We start from the raw sequence: 23,058 nt of genomic DNA, 5'->3' as shown, positions 1-23,058 counted from the left end.
GGTGGTGGTGGAGAAATATGGGAAAAGCACTTTGGAATTGCCTCCTTAAATTTACTGGGGATTGGAGGGAACGCATGAGGTGAAAAAACTCTGAGTAAATATGTGGGCTACTTGGCTGGCTGGTGACTCACATAAGGCAGTCTGTTTACTCAAGCTAAGGCTAGGCAGTGGGGCTCCAAAGAGTTCTTAGGGCCAGCTTTGTGGACCAAGAGAAAAACAAGTCTATTTTTTTCCCCAAAGCAAAACAGCAAACTTCAGAGTACCCCTAACTCTTCAGTTAGAAAACATGCAGAAACATTTGCGGTTTAATATTAAAAAACTGAGTAACAAATATAGCCATATAGATAGGTTAAAAAACTCCCAACAAAACCAAAACAATATTTTCCAGCCTACCCACATTTATTTAAGTCAGAGTGTAGGAGAAAAAAGGAACAGAAAGGCAGGGGGGGGGTACTTGGTCTTCCTCAGCACCCCCTTGTTTTTCCTCAGTTTGATAATCTCCTACTCTCTCTGTTGGGTAGGGGAGATCTTAGGAAACAGGGAAAAAACTCCAAGAGGGAACAGGACAGGTAACTTCTGGGTTGGGATGGGGATGGGCAAGTCTACAAAATGAAAGCAGAGAAGAGGTTGGACAAATACAGCAATGAACCAAAAAGGCTCCCACTAGATAATAAACTCTGACGGCAGGGATGACGTCCCCAACTTTTGTTTCTGGCCTCCACAGTACAGCACGTTGTGGGGCACACCCAAGAGATGTTCAATCACCCAACAGATGTTCAATACTTCTTGGCCAATATAAGGCAAAGCAACAGCTCACGAACTGGTGTGGTTTGCCCTGAAGACTACTGCAGTCACTGTGGCCTCTGCTGCCATCTGCTTCTAGGAGCCATGGTGGGTTTTCCAAGTTCCAGGTGGAGAGATTCAGCCTGACCTCATTTGGGCTGTTGTCACCGCCAACATGGACTTCTAAAAGTTGGTACAGACTCAAAGGCAGGTAGATCATTGCAGCTCCAAAGGTTTACATCATTGGTCATCTGACACAAGCCCCTTCGAGGGCAGACAAAGAGGACATCAAAAGCTAGGAATTCTTCTTTTTGTCCAGTATACACACATTGGCAGAGTTGTGAACCTGAAGGGACCAACATCTCAACTGGACCCTCTACTTACTCTGTAATAAGCCCATTTCTTACTGGAAGATTACAATAAAACCATCTCAGAATTAGAGAAAGAGAAAATGCCAATGAAGCCCAAATGAAATAAGTGAAGGTTTTTCATCCTGGTAGGTCTGTCACATTCCACTTTTTATCAAAACAGCCTCAGGACAGGCACTGAAGGGCACTTGTAATTCTGGCTTACTATGAGTCATGAAAGGCAACCAACATCTGAGAAGGATAAAAATTGGAAGTATATCAGCTAGTTTTTCTTGATGAAAGTAAATATACTCTGGTTACTCTCCCACATTAGAACTTAACATCAAAAAAACAAAACAAAACAAAAAACCAAACCCTTAAAAAACACACTGCCATCTGGTGCTCAATGGTGAAAGAGAAACCCACACAAGTTTAAATGTGCTATCCTTAATGCCATCATCTTTCTTTTTTTTTTTTTTTTGGCTGGGTAGGCTTCCCAAGAAAGTGGTTTCTCTCAATATTAAAATATGGTTGTTTTTGCTTCCCTCTCTCTGGGTTTTTAGGCGCGTGACTTGTGAACCTGAAACTGCTTGATAATGTGCTTCTTCTGACTATAACTGGCCCAATGGTTTCAGTTTTCACTGAATGATTTTCAAAGTAACTAATGAAGGATGGGAGAAAATTTCCTGGTAGTCACATGTGACGTCCAAATAAATTATTAACTTTATTGAGAGGTCTTCTTCAGATTTTCGACCAGCACCACTGAGTCAGTTTCTTCTTTAATTTGCTTTTCATAGATGTCGTACTTTTTCCAGTGCTGGAAGGAGGAGAAAAAAGAGACCATTACTCCTAAGTGACATCCTTTCCCTGGGCACTCATTGTCAATGCTTATTTTTGGTTTTGCGTGCATGGAAACATGTGTGCATTTTTCCTGACCTAAGAAACTTTCATCTATTTGGAAAGTTAAGGAAACAGAATGATCTGGAATTAACATTAAGGGAGAAAAATGCATGAGACTGTTGCATATTGGCAAACATGTTGTCCTGAGGGACAAACACAATGGGAATTTTCCCAAAATGTGAGCTAAGTCTCATGCAAAAGTGGTGCCTTTTCCCTTCCACTGGTTCACTTGGTCATTAACCCTTTTTTTCCTGTTTCTTTTTGAAATTCGATCCCCTAGACTCATAGGCTGGAGAGCTGAAAGGACCTCAGAAGACATCTAGTCCAACAAGTTCTTGCTAGACAGTCCTAGGATGGGAAGGGATGAATTCCCCAACGTCACACAGGTAGTGACAGAGCCAGGATTCAAACCCAGATCCTTTGACTCTAAATCCTGTGCTCTTTTCACTGTTCAAAAAGCTAACTGAGGTAAATGGTGCTACGATAAGGCCTCTAGGTGTCCCTAATTCATTTGAGAAAACTTGGCATGAAGTAGGACCATCTGGAGCCTTCTAGCCAAAGGACCAAAAGCAATTCCTGAAAACGGTGGCGCCAACACGAGGCAGTCGATAGCACAGGCGTTAACCAACAGTGATTCTGATTTTAAGTCTCCATGATGGTCAGGTCATTTCTTACCTAGAGGGTCTTACTTTCCTTAAGTGTAGATTTCCAGGTGAGAAAAAAAGAAGATGAGATGGGAGGGAAATGAAGAAGAGAGAGTAGCATTGGTTATCTAGCTGCCTCACGTTAACCATGTATAAGACAGGCCCCAAGCTAGTTTCCCAGTTGGCCGGGTGATTAGAGGGCTCTGTCCTGACACATACTGGCTGGAAAACCACAAGAAAAAAGACAAAATTCTCACCCATCAGCTCCTGTCTAAATTATGAGTCCTTCAAAACTGCATTTTCATCAGTTTCTAGTAATTAGAATCCACATTCACCTGTGCTTGCTTGGTATCCACTAAGTCATTTGGAATGTTCCCAAATTACGGGATTAATCAAATTTCCTCCTTCACCTCCCAACTAGATGGAAGGCTTAGTCAGGTCCTATATCAAATTCCACCCAGGCAGCCCAATAGCTACTGGCAGTATGAGTTTCACACTGAGTGTGTCTTTGTAGAACATAACTATGCAAGGCTTTGAATTCTTTTCAAACTGAGAGCTACCTGCTAACTCAATCTTAAAATTATATAAGTAAATCTAAAACAAACCAAGGAGGCTACCAACCCACAACCTAATCCTTCTAGAAGCTGTTGTTCAGTCACTTCAAGATCCCATTTGGGGTTTTCTTAGCAAAGATGCCGGAGTGGTTTGCCATTTCCTTCTCCAGCTCATTTTACAGATGAGGAAACGGAGGCAAACAAGGTAAAGTGACTTGCCCTGGGTCACACAGCCAGGACGGATCTGAGGTTGAATTTGAACTCAGGTCTTCCAGACTCCAAGTCCAGCACTCTATCCACTGCAGCACCACCTAGCTCCCCCTAGAAGCTACCACACAGCATTTAGAGCAGGGCCTCTTGACTTTGCCCTTTTTGGGGTATACTCAAGCCCTTGGCTGTCACCTGGGGAAGCCCTCTGGGCCCCTTCTCAGAACAATGGTTTTAAATGCTAAGCTAAAAGGCAGAGGATTACAAAGGAAACCAAATCTACTGAAATAGTGATTAAATATTTAAAAACAAATGAACAAAAAAGCCAAGGTCCCAGAGTCCAGGTTAAGAACCCTGATTTAGATAAAGAGCAACAGCCTAATGTAGCAGGTAGCTAAAATACCCCACAGGACTGAAAAGCATCCCTGGGTGAGCCTTACTAGAAGTGGGTTTTATTAAGGTATAATGCTGGCTTTCAGTGCAGGACCTTTACACTGTGGTGTTATAAACATGATAATAATGGCAGCATGCTGAAATACCAAACTTCAGTTTATGATTGCTCTGAAGGTCAGAACTTTCAGGAGGGAGGACATTCTCTTGCTGTGAATTTCCTGCTCAAGCAAAGATGGCGTTTGTGTGCTGGAGGGTTAGCCACAGAAGCTGGCATGTTGTTTGCACACTGAAGCAAATCACTGCACATGAAGCAAGCGGCATTTTCCTGTCTTTAAAAATTGAGCAGCCATCCGAAGGTCATTTGTTATTTGTAACCCCAGAAAACACCGTTTTCAAAACTGGAAGTCTTGAATTGGCACAAATGGATACCAGGGAGTAGGGCTAGATAGACGGATTGATTTTTTTTTTTCACTTTGTAATTGAGTTTAATTGCCTTTGGTATTCTGAGAAAAAATGAAAATATGTTTATGACACCTATTCTTCAAAATCTTTGTGACCCCTCGTATATGCTTACATGCTTATATGCTCAGCCTCCTGGAAGGAGGGGGATGGGGAAGGGAGTTAGGGAGGGTCACTGATGAGGCCTGAAGGCACATCACCTCTCATTCACAGCAGAGGGTCCAGTCACTGCCCACATGCTGATCCACTTTGGATCTAGGTAAGGCTGGTTTTCATATCCAGTCCAGGATTTACATATGGGATTTGCCATTAGATGGATTGATTTTTAAATCAGCAAGTATCAATTACAATGAAAAGGAGAAAATCTCCTTAACACAGACAGCAGCCCACTTCGTCACAAAGAAGCAAAGAGCAGAGAGAAATTCAGTTGGATAATTTTTGAACGAGGACCCATGACCACATTACTCCAATGCTGAACAAAACACATTCAGACAATGGAAGCTTTAGAGACAAACATGATGCAGACTGATACTGTTTGACCATGCCCAAAGTAGTTAAAGAAAGTTGCCATTGGCAGCATGCTATACCAGAGAGAACCCTGGGCTAGGAGTCCGGAGGCCTTGGTTCTATCCCAGATCTTCCACAAATCAGGGAAGTCTGGTCCAACCTACCTGGAGGGCTCCACTTCCCAAGGCTGCCTGGGATTTTAGATTCAAAACAACATAAAATAACTCACTTCTAACTTCAAACCGTCAATGCTTACCAGGGTGTCATCATTCTGGTCTGCAAACATCTCTTTAAAAATCTTCCCAGGATCAGGAATTGGAGGAAAAATAATGATTTTCAGTCTTAAAGGAAAAAAAAAAAGACAGAAACGTGTTTTTGGTGAAGAGTTCTAATAAAAGACTATTGTTGTTGAGTTGTTTCAGTCGTGTCCAACACTCCGTGACCCCATTTGGGGCTTTCTTGGCAGAGATACTGGAGTGGTTTGCCATGTCCTTTTTACAGATGAGGAAACTGAGGCAAACAGGGTGAAGTGACTCACCCAGGGCCACACAGCTAGTAAATGTCTGAGGCCAGAATTGAACTTGGGAAGATGAGTCTTCCTGACTGCAGGCCTGGCATTCTGTCCTCTGTAGCACCACCTAGCTGCCCATAATAAAAGACCACTTAGTTTAAATAGAGTTGCCTCTGAAGATGTGGCTCTCTAGTAATGAAGTTGATTCGGTGTACTTACTTGAAGTAAGCTGTGGGAAATGAATGTCCCAAGAGTTTCCAGTTCTGCATGGTTGGGCGGCCCCAAAAGAGTACACATGAGCAGAAGGGTTGATTTCGACCTCTTGCCTTAAAGGGGCTCTTCAGGCCTGATATACTGGGCAGGGGATTGCTGATTGAAATGACTTGAAAAAGACTGCTCTGGGAAAGGAGTACATCCCTCCTTAATTTCTCATTCCCTTTTCCTATTTCTTACCACTCCATTTCTAAATCACAGTACTATTTTAAATTAGGATAAAACTTTAGTTCTACACAAGCTCAACAATCCTATCTCATCCTTAAATATTTGTTACTAGAGCCATTGTTGGCATTGGACCTGGCCTAATGGTCAGAAAGGGATTAGCCAGTCCAACAGCACAATTTGATGTTGTGAGTTGTGACCTTGGCACGGATGGGCCCTGTGTGAGAACCTGGCCACTTAGGCAGGCCTCTCTCTGGTTTTGTCCCTCAGACAATGGGCAGGTATCTAGTCATGGAAACTCTTTTACCTCTTTAAATACAGCAACAGGAGAAGAGTGGAGATGGAGATGGCGACTGGGATGGAGAGTAATGTGACGGTATAAAACGTGGGGTCAGGCTTCTGGCCTGTAAAGTAAAAAGGCCGTGAGTCAGAGTAAAAACATTTTGGAAGCAATCTGCTGCATGGGCCTGGCCCCCCAGTTAGACAGATAGGCAGGCGGGCAGGCAGGCAAAGAGGCTGTCTCTGTGATGTACTTCCCAGCCATGGGTTAAGTCACCTCAACTTTTCTGGGCCTGTTTACTCATTTCTCAAAGACAATTCTTTCCCATTTTTCACAAGGTTGTATTTAGCCTCAAATGGGAAGATCTGTGACAGCGTTATGTGCATGATAAAGTACTATCTTCTTCTTCTCCCCCTTCATCAGAGGTGGGTAACTAACTGTATCTGATGAACAATCACTGCTGTCTAGCAGAGAACCCAAGAAACCAAAGGCAGAAGAGACATGTTTTGGGTTTTGTTTCTTTTATAAGACGGTTCAATGTAGGATTCCATCAAATAGTAAGTTTGCCCAGATCCATTTTTTCCTGGGTGAGAACAGGGGTATATACTTTAAGAGGGCTGGGCATAAAGGACTACACAGGCCCAGGTAGGGACAGCCATGGGGCAGTGTGAGGGCTCTAAGTGACCTGCAGGGAGGACAGTGAGACATCCATCCATGTCAGGATGGCATCCATCCATATCCTTTATACTGATTCAGTCAACTCACCAACATGTATTAAGCACATACTATGTGCAGAGCACTATACTGGAAGCTGGGAAAGACCTGGTTCTTACCCTTATAGAGTCTAGAGTTGTCTTCTTTTTATTTATTTATTTATTTATTCATCTATTTATTCATCTATTCTTTCATTCATTCATTCATTTATGTATTTATTTATTTATTTTTTGGCAAGGCAATCAGGGTTACGTGACTTGCCCAGGGTCATACAGCTAGTAAGTGTCAAGTGTCTGAGGCCAGATTTGAACTAAGGTCCTCCTGACTCCAGGACTGGTGCTCTATCTGCTGCATCACCCAGTTGCCCCCTGAGTCTATAGTCTTCTAGGGAGCTAAGCCACAAATACAGTACAGATAATGAATAGCTATACTGCGAGGCAGGAAGTCATTACTGACTGAGATGGGGGAGAAGTGGGGATCGATCAACAAATGCTTACTAAGGGCCCACTATGGGCCAGGTCCTGAGGACACAAAGACAAAAGTAAAACAGTTCCTGCCCTCTGGGAGTGTACATTCTAATGGAGGAGACAACATGTACATAAATAGGTATACGTACATACATACATACACACACACACACACACACACAAACACATATATGACAAAAATCAGATTCAAAGTGTGTGTGGGGGAATAGATGGAAGGAAGGCCCTCGGCCCTACTGGCAGCTGGAGGAATAGACCAGGAAAGGCAGGACTGTGGAGTATGTGGAATGAAGTAATATGTAACAAGGCTGGAAAGCTAGGAAGGCATCAGATGGTGAAGCACTTCAAGTGCCGCAGAGAGAAAGTGCATTAGAAAAGTCCCTTCGGCAGCAGTGTGGACAAACTGGAGTGGGGAGAGACTTGAGGTGGTGCGCAAGAGGGGATGAGGGCCTGAATGAAGGCTGTGGTTATGTGCATCTTGTGAGGGGGCGGTCTCTTTATTTCCACCACTGTCTTACCTATGCTTTTCTCTGGACTCCAAGCACTCCAGAGGTTTTTATCTTCGAAGCAATACTTACTGGCTTTGGCTCTCACTCTGACCGTGTACAGAGTATCACGGTCCACATCACCTTTCACAAAACATTTTTTATCCTAAAATATAAAATCAAAGCAGGTGTAACAGGGAAAGGCACCATTTGACTCTGTTACATATTTCTAAGCAGAATGTTTTCACATGAGTAAAGCAAATTTCAATTCAATATCTTACTTTGACTTTCAGAAGAAGAAATAAAGACAACTAATCAGCAATCATAAGCTGGATAAAATGAGCCTGATTTTGTGGTGTTTTAGGGAAGAAAAACACCCCAATGTCTCCAAATTTGTCTGTGACATTCAGAACAAATGAAATGATGAAGAATTTACTGACCTTGGAATTTCCTGGAAGGTCCTGAGGCGTTTGTGAGATGTGGCATTTATTTTTGGATTCTTCAGCCTTTAAAATATTAAAAGTGACTGTGAGGTCATTAGAACCTTTCAGGGTTCATGATCTAAACCTTCCCAGTTACAACATATGAGAGTCAAAGTCAAAGGAGAGGGAAAGGCAAAGGAGGGGGAGAGGGAGAGAGAGACAGAGAGCGAGAATGAGAGAGAGGGAGAGGAAGAAAAAGGGAGGGAGGGAGAGAGAGAACGAGAAAGAAAGGAGGGAGGGAGAAGGAGGAAGAGGGAGAGGGGGGAGGGAGAGAGAGGAAGGGAAAGGGAGAGGCGGGGAAGAGAGAGGGAGGGAGAAAGAAGGAGAAAGAAGGAGGGAGAGACATAGGGAGGGGGGAAAAGGGGGAGAGAGAGAAGGAGAGAGAGGGACGGTGGGAGGGAGAGAGAGATAGCTGGGTGCACCCCAAACTTTCTCCCCACAGAGCTAAAGTTGCTTCCTATTAAACACACAGAGGATCCTCAGTAGCGTAACAGCAAGACATCCCAAAATCCAGACACAGATTCAGAGAGAAAACCTTGGAAGGCTTATTTGGCATGTGGCCCACTAGAATCTGCAGAAAGGTTTCAAGAACCAAAGTATAGGGGAGGCACAGCTATGTTGTTTTGGATTAAACGTTGAGAAAAGGCTCCTGTTAGAAAGTCTAGAAGCCCTGTCAGCAGTAAGCAGAGAAAAGGCAGATCTCTGGGCTCTTTTGCCAATTCCCAGCTAGTTTCAGACCAGAGGACAGGATATGCATGCCAGGGGTATCTGCAGTCAGGGATTAACTGCATCGGGGTGTCAACATGGAGGCCTCCAACCCTCCCAATGCAGCCTGAACCACATTCAAATGTAATGGGGAAATGAATAACTAAACTAAATAAAAATCCAGGGGCAGCTAGGTGGTGCAGTGGATAGAGTACCGGCCCTGGATTCAGGAGGACCTGAGTTCAAATCCGGCCTCAGACACATAACACTTACTAGCTGTGTGACCCTGGGCAAGTCACTTAACCCCATTGCCTAGCCAAAAAAAACCCAAAACCAAAACCAAAAACAAATAAATAAAAATCCAGTAAACCCGAGATAGTGTTGCTATGTGGTTTCTTAAGTCAACATTCACCCACCAGGATCCTTCTGTATGGGTTAGTGGAGCCTGTTTCTCTTTGAGTTTGACCCCACTGGTCTACATGCAGGGGGTCATGTGTAGGGATAAGAGGATCCTTCCCTACAGAAGTTGCTAAGCCTTGATGCTAGAATGTGTGTGTGTGTGTGTGTGTGTGTGTGTGTTATTTAAAGAGATTTTCTTTCCTTTTTTTCCAAGATTAAATTTTTTTTTGTTATTCTGACCTTGACACACATCAACATATATGAACATTTCTATGTATACAGGAGAGAAACCTATGAAACTGTGCATCTATAATACACAGAGCTTGTTTTTTCTTTAAAGTATATAACAGATTCAACATATAGTTTCAAAGCCGCTCTATTAGTCCATGACTCCCTCTCAATTCCCTTTGATTTTCTTTTGTGAATTTTAAAAAGGTTCTATTGATGCTCCTTTTTTGGGGGGGGTAGGGAGGGCAGCACTATCACCTTCCCTCCCAATTCTTCACACTTGAAAAAAAAAATCTCCCTTGTGACAAATAAGCTGAGTCAAACAAAACCAAAGGGCACACTGGCCATATGGGAAAGTGTGCATTTACCTCTGCCTCTCTAGGCCTGTCCATCTTTCTCCCAAGATGCCTGATGCTACTTTTTCACCATCAATATCATTCCTTTGGCTTTAGGGTTTGCTGACTTTTTTTTTTTTTTTTTTTTAGTGAGGCAATCGGGGTTAAGTGACTTGCCCAAGGTCACACAGCTAGTACATGTCAAGTGGATGGTCTGAGACCAGATTTGAACCCAGGTCCTCCTGACTTCAGGGCCAGTGCTCTATCCACTGTGCCACCTAGCTGCCCCAGGGTTTACTGACTGTTAAGATGTAAATGCCCTACTCAGAGGAAGAGGACATTAAGTCTTATTTTTTCTTTACATTTTAATTCATCATATTGGTCAATTTTTAAGAACCATTCTTATAGGTGGGATGGGTGAAAGGAACATGAAAGAACCCAGCATCTGGGAAGGGAGGCTTTATCCTAAGCCACTTCCCACTTCCCCAGTTTGCCTAGGGCTGGCCGTGGTCCTGGCAATGTCACCATGCTGATTCCAGCCTGGATCCCTACTCCTACGGACACTAAACAAAAAACTGACTGATGCCCCCCTCCTCCCAATAAAGGAACTGAAAGTGGAAAATTCTAACAAGCAAAACTAGAAATTAGAACACAGCAAGCAATAGGGTAGTTTGGGAGAGGAAGCAGCTGGTAAACATTTGCTAAAGACAGAATGTCAAGCATTTATACCAGTTACTCAAAAGTATAAACATAACATTTAAAAAAGTCAAGATAAATGACTATTCCAAGTTAAGCTGCTATGCTCTATAGTTATACATATTCTCCTCAGCTCAGACAACTCTATTCAGTAGGGCTATAAGGGGTGGGGGTGGGGGGTGGGAACAAGTTTTTATTAGGCATCTACTATATACCAGGCACTTTACAAATAACAATCTCATTGGATCCTCCCAACAACCCTGGGAGGAGGGTGTTATCATTACTCCCATCTTACAACTGAGGAAACTTAGAGGTTAACTAGCTTGCCTAGAGTCACACAAGCTAGTCAGTGTTTGAGGCTGGGTTTGAACACAGGTCTTCTTGACTCCAGGCTCAGCATTCTATGCACTGTGGTGCCCCCTCACTGCCCCCAGGAGGGAAGGGAGCAGACTACATTCATCTTGGCACTGGGCCTTAGTGGAAAGGAAACATGGAGAGTACTTGGGAAGGCCTAGGCTTGTAAGACAAGCTCAGTGACTGGAGGCAAGTCACCAACCCTGAGCCTGGGTTTTCTTGGCTGTTTCGGCATGGGGTGGGGGGAGAAATCAAAACCATTGCTACTTCTCCAGGGCTTTGAGCTGTATAGACCACTTTCCTTGCAACCACTCCGTGAAATAAAGAGCGTAAAGCATTATGTTATTATTCTTTCTATTTTGTACACGAAAAAACTGGGTTCGAGGAATTTAAGACCAAATCTGTGACTCTGAGTGCTAAGAGACTTCCTGATGCCCAAGTGCTCATCCCATCACACCAGGTAGATGTCCTTCTGCACTCCTGCATCCCAGGGCTGACATCTGAAGGGCAGAGAATTTCCAGGCTCAAAGGGGCCTTAGAGATCATCTACCCTAACCATATGACTTTGTACAGGAAGGAACCAAGGTCCACAGAGTGGTTAAGTAACTCAGAGGAAGTAGCCAGTCTGAGATTTAAGCCCATGTCGTCCAATTCCAAATCCCACACTCCTAGAAGCTTACAATATGTGATACAGTAAAGTCAGCACAAGGTTCAACTTTAGCTGGAGGTGGGGTAATGGAGGGGGGTGGTCTAGACCAGTGCTTCTTAAACTGTGGGTCCCAACCCCACATGAGGTTGTGAAAAATTTGGCAACAGTAAAAGGTTTCTGAACGTGCAATGACCAAAAATTAATTAAAATGAAATGTGCAATGAATCTGAGGTGTTTCTGGCAGCACTCGTCCATGTTGCATGAGCAACTTCACCGCAGCCTTGGTTCTGAACACACAGCATGTGTGTTTTGCTTTGCGCTGTGCATGACGTCATGTCCATACAGCGCCAACAAACACTGCCTAAACGTGCAAAGGGGTCGTGAGGGGAAAAAGTTTAAGAAGCCCTCGTCTAGACAGAGAATTTCATCTCTGAAGGAAACTCCTGGTATGGAAATTCCTTCTGCATCTTCTTGGTGACTAACAGTCTGAAAAAGTTGCCTGGGGCACTAAGAAGGTGGAGTGATTTGCTTCAGGACTTCCTAGGTCTTCCTAACTTCCAGGCCAATTCTCTATCTTCTATGTAGTACAATCTCTCAGGGCAGAACACAAAGTGCCCCCCATGAACTGCAGAGGTATTGAGAGGGGATCAGGGAAATGTATGACTGCCCCAAACTCTCACTAAGTACAAAGAATCCCCAAATCAGGATCCTTTGCCTTGGATTCCCCACCAGCCCCCAGCTGCCATCTTCCTTATGTAGAATGCTATGGATTGTAATTTGAGCTCTGGTTATGTTTCAGCTCAGTTCCAAACAGATGTCCCCATTTGCACATCTCCACCTGTGAGCTCAGGCCAGCTGTCTCCTAGTTATATGCTGTCAAGGTTTAGTCGTTCTCCTGCAAACCCTGTTTCCAACTGCTCTGACAATGAGCTGATACTAGCAAGAGGCTGTGTTTGTTACATGGCACACTGAGAAGGGAAAGGGGAACAAGCATTTATTAAGCGCCTTGCCTACTACGTGCCGGGCATTGGTCTAAGCTCTTGCTCCTCATAACAACCCTGAGAAGTAGGTGCTCTTACCATTCCCATTTTACGGTTGAGGAAGCTGAGGCAAACAGAGGTTGAAGGACTGACCCAAGGTCATACAGTTAGTGTCTGAGGTAGGATTTGAACTCAGGTCTTCCTGACTCCCGGCCTACTGCTCTATTCCTCGTGCCACCAAACTGATAAATCAAATATGAGGATTTACTCAATTCCCAGCAATATCTTCAATTCAAATACAACATTTATTAAGCACCTACTAGGTACAAGTACTGGGGAGACAAGGCACAGGTGGAATAATCCCCGTCCTTAGCAAGCTTCCATTCCTGAGAGAAGAGGACAAATATCTTTCCTCTATTGGAGTTTCAACAAGTGTTTGCTGAAGTGAAATGGGGACACATGCACCAACATTACTCTTGGCACCGCTCCCCGGGACATATTAGTGCCCTTTTGAGAAGATTACAACCCATCGAGGTCCATTCACAAATACTACCATGTTTGATTGCTTAACGTCACCCAACTTAAGGAGAACTCTGAATTGCCTGTCCTCTATTCTTAGACTGTGTCCCCTGCCCATTACAACCACCAAACGTACCTTCAGAAAAGCCTTTCTGGTAATATTTCCAAAGGGCAGCAAAGCAGTGTACAACACTGAGATGCACTTTTATTTATGTTTCTGGTTATCATAAGCTAAAAGGCAATGCTAGCTCAAAAGTGCTCAAGCCACATCGATGAAACACAAACCAACTTACTCTGTATAACTCTGGCTTGTTGTCAGTGACTTCCACCTGGTAAACTAAGCAATTGCTCTCAAAGTTTTCTGGACTTTCCCATTCCACATACAGGCTGTCATTCTGGAAGGAGAGGGCTGTTATGACAGGGTGTTCGGGTTTCACTGCAATGTAGAAATGAAATCAAGAATACAGAGTAACTCCGGATTTCTTTTAGGTTCAGTGTGCACATACAAGGGCAGGGATGCCGAAAGGTCACTTTGATGTTGATGTTTGGTGGCACGCATCCCTCTTTGTACTGGGATTGTTGGAAAAACAGCACATGTGGTCCACATCTAAGCCCTTAGCACAGATCCAATTCAGCCCACGTGATGCTGGGAGAGCATGTAAGACTGTGGAAGAGAAAGAGTCTCCCAACTGTCACATGATCATGCTAATGACCAGCCAAAGGATTATAATATCAGGAAGCCCCAGGTTTGGTTCTTAGCCCATTCAGTTTTACAACAGTCAGCTCTGATTAAGCCTGAGCACCTTACTAGTGGGGAGCACATTCAGGTAAGAGAAAACAATCAGAAGCCATTAGTAGCCAAAGACTTTCTTTTCTTTTACCATTAATATCCATGGAAAGAAAAGGCTGACTTGGGCTTTGAGCCAACATGGTGGCTCACTTGGCTGGCGGCAGCACTTCCATGTCTAAGACCTTAGGCTGGGCCGTCTTTGGCTCCCACATGGATATCTGGGGAGGAGCGCTGAAGCAACCACCACCTGCTGCTCATTTACTGGGCCTGGGGCTCCCTGTGCAAATCCAGCTTGTGTTCAATGACATATATGCTCATTACTGCTTTACGTGGCAGGTAGAGATGATCCCACATCCTTGACTGGACTAGCATGCCCTTACGGGATCCCACATGACAAGGATCTACCAAGGAGTAGGTTAAAGAAGTCCAGTCCACTTGTCAATGGAGAAAGCCAATTCTTATGTTAGGAATGAAACGAAGACATTTGAGCAGTAATTATTTCCTCAGCTTTTAAGAGGTATAACTTACCAGAATTTAAGAAAGTGATATTATAGGAGGGTCTAATTGTTCCAGCTGTATCTGTGACCATTATTTGAATTTTTTCAGAACCTGAAACTTTTCCTTTAAGCAGATCAAAAGAACACCCAATGAGTTCACCTTCCGTATAGTAGTTTGTACACTGGAGACTTTTTTCCAGAGGGCTATACCTACAAGGTAGAGAAATGGAGACAACCCATTTTAGAAATTGTCTAAATGAAATTTCAAAATCTGGGACAGGCTGAAGTTTAGGTACATGTCTATGGAAAGCAGGATGTGCTGTGAGAAAGGCCAAATTTATCCTTCCAACTTGTTTTTAGAAGGAGCTTCCAGGTACATTCTAGGAAGGAAAACAACCTCACCACAATCTGCAGTGGAAAATGAAGAGTCAAATTCTGCCTGAGGCATAGCTTTTTACTCACTCACAAGAGTTCCCAGTAATGAACATGCTCTGCCTTGTGAAATAACTCTCCCTTTTCCATCTACTCTGTCCCTAGCCTGTGTGTAGCTAGAGATTTACAGGTTGTCTTCCCCATTAGACTAGGATAGGGGTAGGGCCCTTTAACCAAATCCATTTGGATTTGGCCTCACTTGAGGACCTAGAGGGCCACGTGTGGTCTCGAGGCTGCAGACTCCCCACTCCTGGACTGGGATCTCCCTGAAGGCACAGTGCCTGGCACACTGCTGGTGCTTAAGAAATGCAGCAGAAGAGAAGTTAAGTGTGAGGGAGCTATGCTGTGTGCTGCTTCTAAGTTCAGCCTCCGGAGCCCAGAGTGTTCCCTCCTCCCTCGGCGTCTTTCCTAGCTCTCCTCCTTCCTTTCCTCCTCTGCTAACTGTCCTTCCTCCCAGAGCAGCCTTCAAAGCCTAGTCCTGAGCCTTTGGCTCTGGAATCATTCCTGGGAACCTCACTCCCTCCTTCAGCCAACACCTCTCTGCTGCTGACTCCCCCAAGTATCACTGGCTCTGATTTTTCATCTTGATTCTTGTCCCACATTTACAGTTCCACTGCCACTTGCATGGCCCACAAGAACCTCAAACCCAACATTCTCCCTTCCCTCTCACTGGCTCTTCGAAATGTCTCCATCTCTGGCACTGGCAGAATCACCGCCACTCTTCTCATCTCCCGTGTTAGGAACCTTAGAATCGCCATTTTCTTTCCCCCTTGAAATCCAATCACAAAGTCCCACCCTTTCTTCCTTTGAAATGTCTCTTAGATTAGCTCCCATCACCATTCCCACTAAGATCACCCTAAGATAACAGTCCAGGCTGTTATCTCACCACATACCTGGATTACTCCAATAGCTTCCTGTGGTCATTCTGCCGCTAGTCTCTCCCCATCTTCCAACTTATCCCACTTTGAGCTGCCAGACTAATTTTCCTAATGTGTATGAATTCACATCCAAATCCCATGCCCTGGCTTTCAAGGCCTTCCATAATCTGTCTCCACAGAAGCTACTGTATCTCCCACTGCTCCACAGCATGCCCTCTACTATATGCAAAGCCCCACTGGTCTCTTAGTATGCCACATCCCCCCAAAATAGCTGAGAGATGTTTAAAAACAACTATTACCACTTCTCAATAGAATCCTTCCTTTTTGCCTTAACAAAGAAGTATAGTCAAACCAAACCAACACCTTAGCCATGTTTGATAGTGTATGCCTTATTCCACATTTGTAGTCCACCATCTCTCTACCAAGAAGAGGAAGGTAGGTTTCATCATTAGTCCTCCCAAGTCAAGACTTATCATTGCACTGATCTGAGGTCTTTTGTCTTTTAGTGTGGTTTTCCACTTTCCATTTCCAAATATGGAGAGACATGCAAAATAACAAAAATGAAGGAGAACCAGAAAACCAATGTTCACGCTGGCTAGGACTACATAAGGACAAAAACTATATGGATACATAAATATATATGTATATATTTATACGCATGTATATACGTATATATGTACATGTATATATGTATACATATGTATATACGTATATATGTATACATACTTATAGCTACATAATACATACATTGGTTGTTGTCCTTTGTTCTCAAAAAGGACCAAAATGACATCACTGTGCTAGAGTCAAGTTACAGTGTGTCCGACTGTGACTCATCAGACCAGAGCAAGCTTGGAATGTTCTACCACAGGTCGGGCACAAACAATCCATGTGAACATTTGGGGTGGATTCTCTAAATTTGCAAATCTCACGTTTCTTTTGAAATATATACATAGTGTTAAGAACGAAGTATGGCCAGATTGTTCTCATCATTGGTTTGGTAAAATACATTTTAAATTAGAGTTCTGGCTATGTGGTTATATTGGTTTAGAGGGATTATTTTCCTTCATTTTAAAGAAAATTTGTATTCAACATACAAACGGAAGACAGCATTTGAAGATTCCCAACCTTTCCAGGATGATGACTGCTGTATCTCCCTAGATTCACTGGCCTGCAGAGTCTGCACTTGGCAGATCAACTCCGAAGAAATTCAGGACATCCCTGCATCCTCTAGGTTGATGCCAGTTTTCCAATGGGGGAGGGGGTGGAGGGGCAGTCACTAATCTCCTCTCCTTTCCCTCCTCCCCCAGCCAAAGAACTTTCTGTCCCCTTTTCTTCTGGTGTGCCTGGCAGGGGGTGAGGGTCCACTGATCAAAGGGTAGTGTCATAAGCAGGGGCTAAGTTCCTATGCCAGAGGTAGGGAGCCCACACAGAGGCGGGGAAGCAGGAACCAATGCCAGTCTCTGAATCTCTTCGCCAAATAGCCGACAGTAGCTTTTACAAACAGCAGGGAGGACAGAGCAGGCGTGGACCTTACTCAGGTCCAAGCTCTGTGGCAAGCAAAGCCAATGAAAAGGTGACATTCTAATCAAAGGTGAGGGACAGTCTGAACGTTTGCTAAATCAAATCCACTATCTTCCTCCAATTTAGCACCAAGTGGACAAATCAGAGAATCGGGGGCCACAGAGAGACTCAATGGAGCTCTTTGGATAAAGGGAAGAGCTCAGCTATGAGGAGCCCCCTTGAGATGCATCTTCCACGGAGGCTGAGCTAACGATTAGCTCAGGCTTCCTATCTGCTAGAAATTGCCTTTGGGGTATGTGTGTACGGGTGCTGGTGTGTATGTGTGGGGCACTTCCTATTGCTTTCACAGGCACGTGCACAGCCTGTCATCACCTACCAGTAGTACAGAGTGTAGTTTGTGTCTGGAGGCGCCTTCTTCCCGGGGAGCCATGTACAATTCATTTGGCGCAGGTTGTACCAAATACACTGCAGTCTTGTTACAGCAGACTCTGGGTCACCTGGAAAACCAGAGGCCAGGGAGGCTTAGAACACCGCCTCCCCCTTGGCCTCCGCCCACCATCCCCAACCATGACGTCCTCAGGTACCTCACCACCTTTCCTCAGAAAATGGAAAAAGTCTTTTTAGTGGAGCTGTTGGGAAGATTAAAGGAGATAATATACGTAAAGCACTCTGCAAACCCGAAAGCCCCATAGAAATGTTAGCTCTTATTATTTCTTCTTATTAATTAGTGTTCTGTACTCAGACCCACGAGTAAAAGCCAGTAACTGGAGGTCAGCCTCAGCTCCAGTCACAAGTAGCTTGTCTTATTTGCCCTCTCCCTCCTTTTCTGTACCTTCCGACTTCCCCCAGCTCAGAGGGGCCCACCAGGGTCACAGGCTCTTCTTCCCTTCCTACACACAAGGGTCTTCCAGCACTCCAGTGGAGGAAGGCCTGAAAGTTGAGGGTAGCATTTCCTGCATCTTAAGAGCATCTCCTCTACTCATAAGGGAGGAGGCCGGCTTCAGGAACCAGCTGGCCCGAGGGCTCTCTGATCCCCAGCTAAGCTACAGCAAGCTATCAGTCCCCATCCCTTGCTTTAATGCTGTAGCAGAAAATAGTTCCTAGATGTGACAGTTTCTGTACCTGCCAGCCAAGCTCATTGAAGCTCCTCCCACTACTTGCTGGTTGCCATATTTCCTCAGTTGTTCTGTCCGTTCAAAACCAAATCCATGTGTTTGTTAACTACTACTAATGGGTTAATATGCTAAGCTGGTAGTTTTCCCAACATTTAACCCAAGCCTTCTAGAAATAATGGTTTAAGCCAAAAGAATGACAATAAGGACTAACAATTTCAAGCCTGGTAGGGTTGATTTCATTTTTTGCTGGGGGGTGGGGCACAAATGGTCCTTTGGACTCCCTTCAAATTACACCACCTAGTTACCTTCTTAACCTGAAGGTCAGCCTGTAGTCTTTTCTCACCCCATTCCTGCCCCCCCTTTCTCTCCCCTCCCCCACTCCCCCAGAAAATTCTGCCCAGTGCAGATATGACCCATACCCTATCCGATGCTTTCTTCCACCGCTTGATCTTGAGAAGACCAGCTTGTTGCCCATGAGTGGCCCTAAATGGGGTCACTGCAGATGCCTAAATAACCAAAGAAGTTACATAGCAAGTGGTTTTTGAATCATTACTCTTCAGGGGCCCAAAGAGCCTCACTTCCTACTGAAAAGGAGGCACAGAGAAGGAGGAAATCAAACCCTAATCTTAAGTTTTCCCTTCAATCCCTGGCCTGGGCTCCATACCGAGCTTCCTGCTTTCTCCCATTCTGAGAGGGGAAAAGCCAGCTAAGCAAATAAGGCCAAGGGGGCCTGGCAGGGGGCTGAGGTAAAAGGAAGGGGAAGATGGGAGAGTTAGCTGCTGCCAGGGCAAAGAAAAAGTCCTGCAGCTTCAAGTATTTCAAACTTTATTATGTATCTCATCATCTAATCACTTTAACTAGAATGTAGCCTGGCTGAGGCCAATTTGGGGTCTTCTCAACGCTGCTCCATTTCTGGACACCTGCCCTGTCACATTCCACACCCCAATTCCAGGAGCGATAACAATAAGTAACCACGGGCACCAATGAAGAGGAGAAAACCTTGAACAGGCTGAAGAAAGATGGCGCTCATGCTGGTCTTTCAGTTTCTGACTAAGGGCTCATCACAGCAAGCAAACCCTTGATTGGGGGGGAGGGGGTGTTTGCTGTTATGTAAGGTGATAATTGGCTCCTTGCCTATAATGTTCTCTCTTGGTCTCTTTCCCTCTACCTCCCTCCCTCTCTCAATCCTTCCTCCCCCCCCCCCCCCCCCCCCCCCCCCCCCCCCCCCCCATTCTCACTGTTAACAACACAACTAACACAAGTGGAATCTATCACCTCAGCAGCAATGGATCCCACTGGAAGATATTCTGAGATAAGAAAAAGGGCGGAATACTTAGAGTACTTCAAAGAAAAGGAAATCTGGGCTGGAGGCGGCCATTTTAATGGCACCTAGGAATGATTTTCAGGATCTCTACAGGAAAGGAAGAGCAGAAAAGGAAGGGGGAAAGAGTGACCTAGAAGTCATTAGCAACTACTGACCAATATGCTTTCTTTCCCATTTCTATAAAATCTTTACGAGGATGCCCTGGGTAACACCCTCAGTGTTATCTTGATTAAAATAAGGGAGGGGAATAGGTAGGCTCCCCCCCCCCCACTCCTGACTACATCTTTACAGATACCCAACTGGCTGAAAGGGGAGTAAAAGCAAGATTCCCCTGTGCTTCTTATTGATTATTTTAAAGCCCGAAGGCTCTCCTCAGCTACTGCAGCTCCCCCACAGACATAGAAATCACAGAAGACTGTGACTGATGGCAGCACTTAGCAGATGGTTGAACCAAGCTGTCAGAATCGTTGGTGTTGAAATGGAATGGAGGGAGGTATATAAAGTCCCTGTGAGGCCCTCAGCAGTCAGAGAAGCTCTCCTTGGTGCAGCCCAAACAAAAGGAGGATTCACAATCCACGGCAAGGTCCTCCTCCAAATGCCCCTTTTACAAATGACACAGTATTGACCACTCAAAGCTCACTGGGATTCAGTTTGTTCTATATCGTCCCTAGAGGGCAGATCTGGGAGCCGGGGGTCAAAGTAAAGGAGGACCCTCAAGCTTAATGTGCAGAAAACCTTTCAAACAATCCGCTTTGGAAAGTGGAAGGCGCTGCCTGTGAGACAATGGGATTCCTTTGAATTTGTTAAGCAAAGACTGGATGCTACCAGAGGGGTTCCTCTGCAGACTGGACTAGATGGCCAGAGATCCCTTCCAGCTCCAAGATTCTGTGAATTTCTGATGAAATCATGGCTCCACCACGAATTATTTAGAGATCAGGAACCTAGGAAGAGGTTCTAAAATCCTGCTTCTAGATGGCAATTTCCTTTGCAGGGTTTCTTGTAATTCAAGTTTCATACTTTGCTAAATGTAAGATCATCTCGCTGCAGGGAAATTTTCGAGGCTGGGGCAAGCCCGACTACATGTGAACCACAGAAGTGAATGCTGGGATGCTGAACGGTCTACTGCAGTTTGCCATGCCCCTCTCCTTCCCACTAAATTCCAGGGGTTCCCTGTGACCTTCAGGATCAAACAGAAAATCTCCCATTGAGCTTTGAAAATCTTTCATAACCTGGTTCCTTCTGACTTTTCTAGTCCCTCCAAGTTCTCTGATCCAAATGACACTGGCCTCCGAGTACTCCACGACCCAGTACAGAACCCCGGGATACAACTCCAGGCATTTTGCTCTGGCTGTCTCCCATGCCTCCTGGCTTCCTTCAAGTCTCTTATAAAGTCTGACATCCTACAGGAAGCTTTTCCCAGTCCTTCTTCCTTCTGAGAGGAATTTATCCTATAACTATCTCTTGTTTGTACACAGTTGTATGCACGTTGCTGCCCCCATTAAAATGTGAGCTCCTTGAGGGGGCAGGGACTGGTTTTGCCTTTCTCTGTAATCCCCAGCACTTAGCCCAGTGCCTGGCACACAGTAGGCACTTACTAAATGCTGCTGGACTGACTCCAAAGCCTGCCTCTTCTTTGCCTTCTTGCATCATGCTTATCTGTGCACGTGTTCTCCTGCAAGTCCCCAGGGGAATTCGACTTCCTTAAAAGGGGGATCGTCATTTTCAGGGCTTAGCACAGTGCCTGGCACATAGCAAGTACTTAATAAATGTAGTGGACTTGAATGACATCTGTCCCACTAGCCCACCAGAGGCCACTGAGGCCCTGGCAGTAGAATCCCTTGGGTTAAGTCATTGTGTTAAAATGCAAACCTACATGAAGCCATTTTCACCCACTAACATGATAGCATCAACTAATGTGTGTGAGATTGGGCTAGAAAGGCCTTGAGTTAAGCCTGGTAAACTTTGGAAGTACTACCATAAATATGACCACAGGCTGTTTACGTCTGAGAGACTTTAGAGGCCAGAGTCAGCCTAGCCTCTTCATTTATTAGTTCAAAGTATTGCCATCTGGTCCAATTCCCTCACTTTAAAGGTGAGCAAACTGAAGCCTAGGAGGATGATGTAAGACACGGTGCCAAGACAAAAAAAAAATCCATTGGTCTTTGCCCAATGAGTAAATATTAGCAGGAGAGAGTTAAGAGTCAAATTTGATTCAGGTTTTGAGCCTGAGTAAATGAGATAGTATTACCATTAATAAAATTAGAGAAATCAGGAAAGACAAGAGATTTGGTTGGAAATGTCTACTAGGCTGGTGAAAATGTGAACCTGAATGAAGCTCTGGAGACGTTGGGGCTGGAAATAAAGACTGAAGAGTCACCTCCACAGAAACGATAGTATAAGCCCTGGAAGCAGATAAGGTTTCCAAGGGAGTGACTATAGAAAGAAGAAAAAAAGAGAAGAAGATGAGGAGCCAACAATAGAGACAAAGAAGTGGCTAGAGAAAAGAAGCAGGAGATGCCAAAATCACAAAATCCAGAGGAGGAGAGAGTACTTAGGCATCAAATGCTACAAACACGTCAAAAAGAATGCAGACAGAATACATGCAGTTGACTTGGAGGGAAAGTAGCCAGTGGTAACTTTTGAAAGAGCAGTTGCAAATAGAGTAGTGAGGACAGAAGGGCAAGAGGGATGAGAAACCGGGGAACACTATTTCTTTTAAGAACTCTGACAGCAAAAAGAAGGAGTGAAATGAAATAGCAGCATGGAGGGAAGGTTTTGTCCTAAGGACAGCAGAGTACCGAAGTTTTTAGACAAGAGAAACAAACCAGTGAATAGGGAAATTGAAAAACCAATAATACATGGCAGGTGTAGGCTTAGAAAGCAGGAAACCTACCACTTCCTCTGAAATAGGAGGACACAGAGAAGAGGATGTGCAGAGTACACGTTAGTTTAAGGTATAGAGCAGGAGAGTTGAAGGAGTTCCTATATATGGACTCCATCTTCCCAATACAGCAATCTAATTCAATTCTACTTTGAACTGAGTGTACAGTAGGGTGGGGCTTTGAGGAATACAAACACTTTAGAATTATCCCTCTGAAGAATACTAGATATTGGATAAGAGATGAGCCAAAAGACTGCGAAACAGCTGTGAAGGCCAAGCTAGCAGAGAGCATGAATTCGTAGGGGCCCCAATCCGCACTTTTGAACTTTCTCTAGCAAGACTTGGCAGGCTAGGAGTAGAAAAAGTGGATGGTGGGGGTTAGGCAGAATTAGAGATTGGCAGGGCAGGGGTGGTGACCGGTTGAAGGATTCTGGGACTGAGATCAATAAAGTGGCTGAGCATAGGGTACAGGCCAGTCAGGAAGGCAGAGCTTCATCTCTGTGCCATCTTCCCTTCCTCCCCATATGTGTGTGTGTGTGTGTGTGTGTCCACGTGATCTTCTCTCC

General features: G+C 44.6%; 1 protein-coding gene across 2 annotated transcripts in view; it reads right to left on the bottom strand.

The window, feature by feature from the left end:
- Window positions 1-378: 378 nt before the first annotated feature.
- Window positions 379-23,058, bottom strand: part of IL13RA1 (interleukin 13 receptor subunit alpha 1) — a 34,376-nt gene continuing 11,696 nt past the window's right edge. For both annotated transcript variants that reach the window (XM_027837128.1, XM_027837138.1), the window contains 8 exons: window positions 17,549-17,669; window positions 14,373-14,551; window positions 13,348-13,490; window positions 8,148-8,213; window positions 7,741-7,873; window positions 6,051-6,147; window positions 5,051-5,135; window positions 379-1,947 (listed from right to left, as the gene is read on the bottom strand). In XM_027837128.1, coding sequence (XP_027692929.1) covers window positions 1,855-1,947; window positions 5,051-5,135; window positions 6,051-6,147; window positions 7,741-7,873; window positions 8,148-8,213; window positions 13,348-13,490; window positions 14,373-14,551; window positions 17,549-17,669 — 917 coding nt within the window. In that variant the 3' untranslated portion in view covers window positions 379-1,854. The remainder of the gene's footprint in view (window positions 1,948-5,050; window positions 5,136-6,050; window positions 6,148-7,740; window positions 7,874-8,147; window positions 8,214-13,347; window positions 13,491-14,372; window positions 14,552-17,548; window positions 17,670-23,058) is intronic.

The sequence above is a fragment of the Vombatus ursinus genome, unplaced genomic scaffold (genome assembly GCF_900497805.2).
Source record: "Vombatus ursinus unplaced genomic scaffold, bare-nosed wombat genome assembly UNPS02004533.1, whole genome shotgun sequence".
NCBI lineage: Eukaryota > Metazoa > Chordata > Mammalia > Diprotodontia > Vombatidae > Vombatus > Vombatus ursinus.
This window is presented reverse-complemented; position numbering and strand designations above follow the sequence as displayed.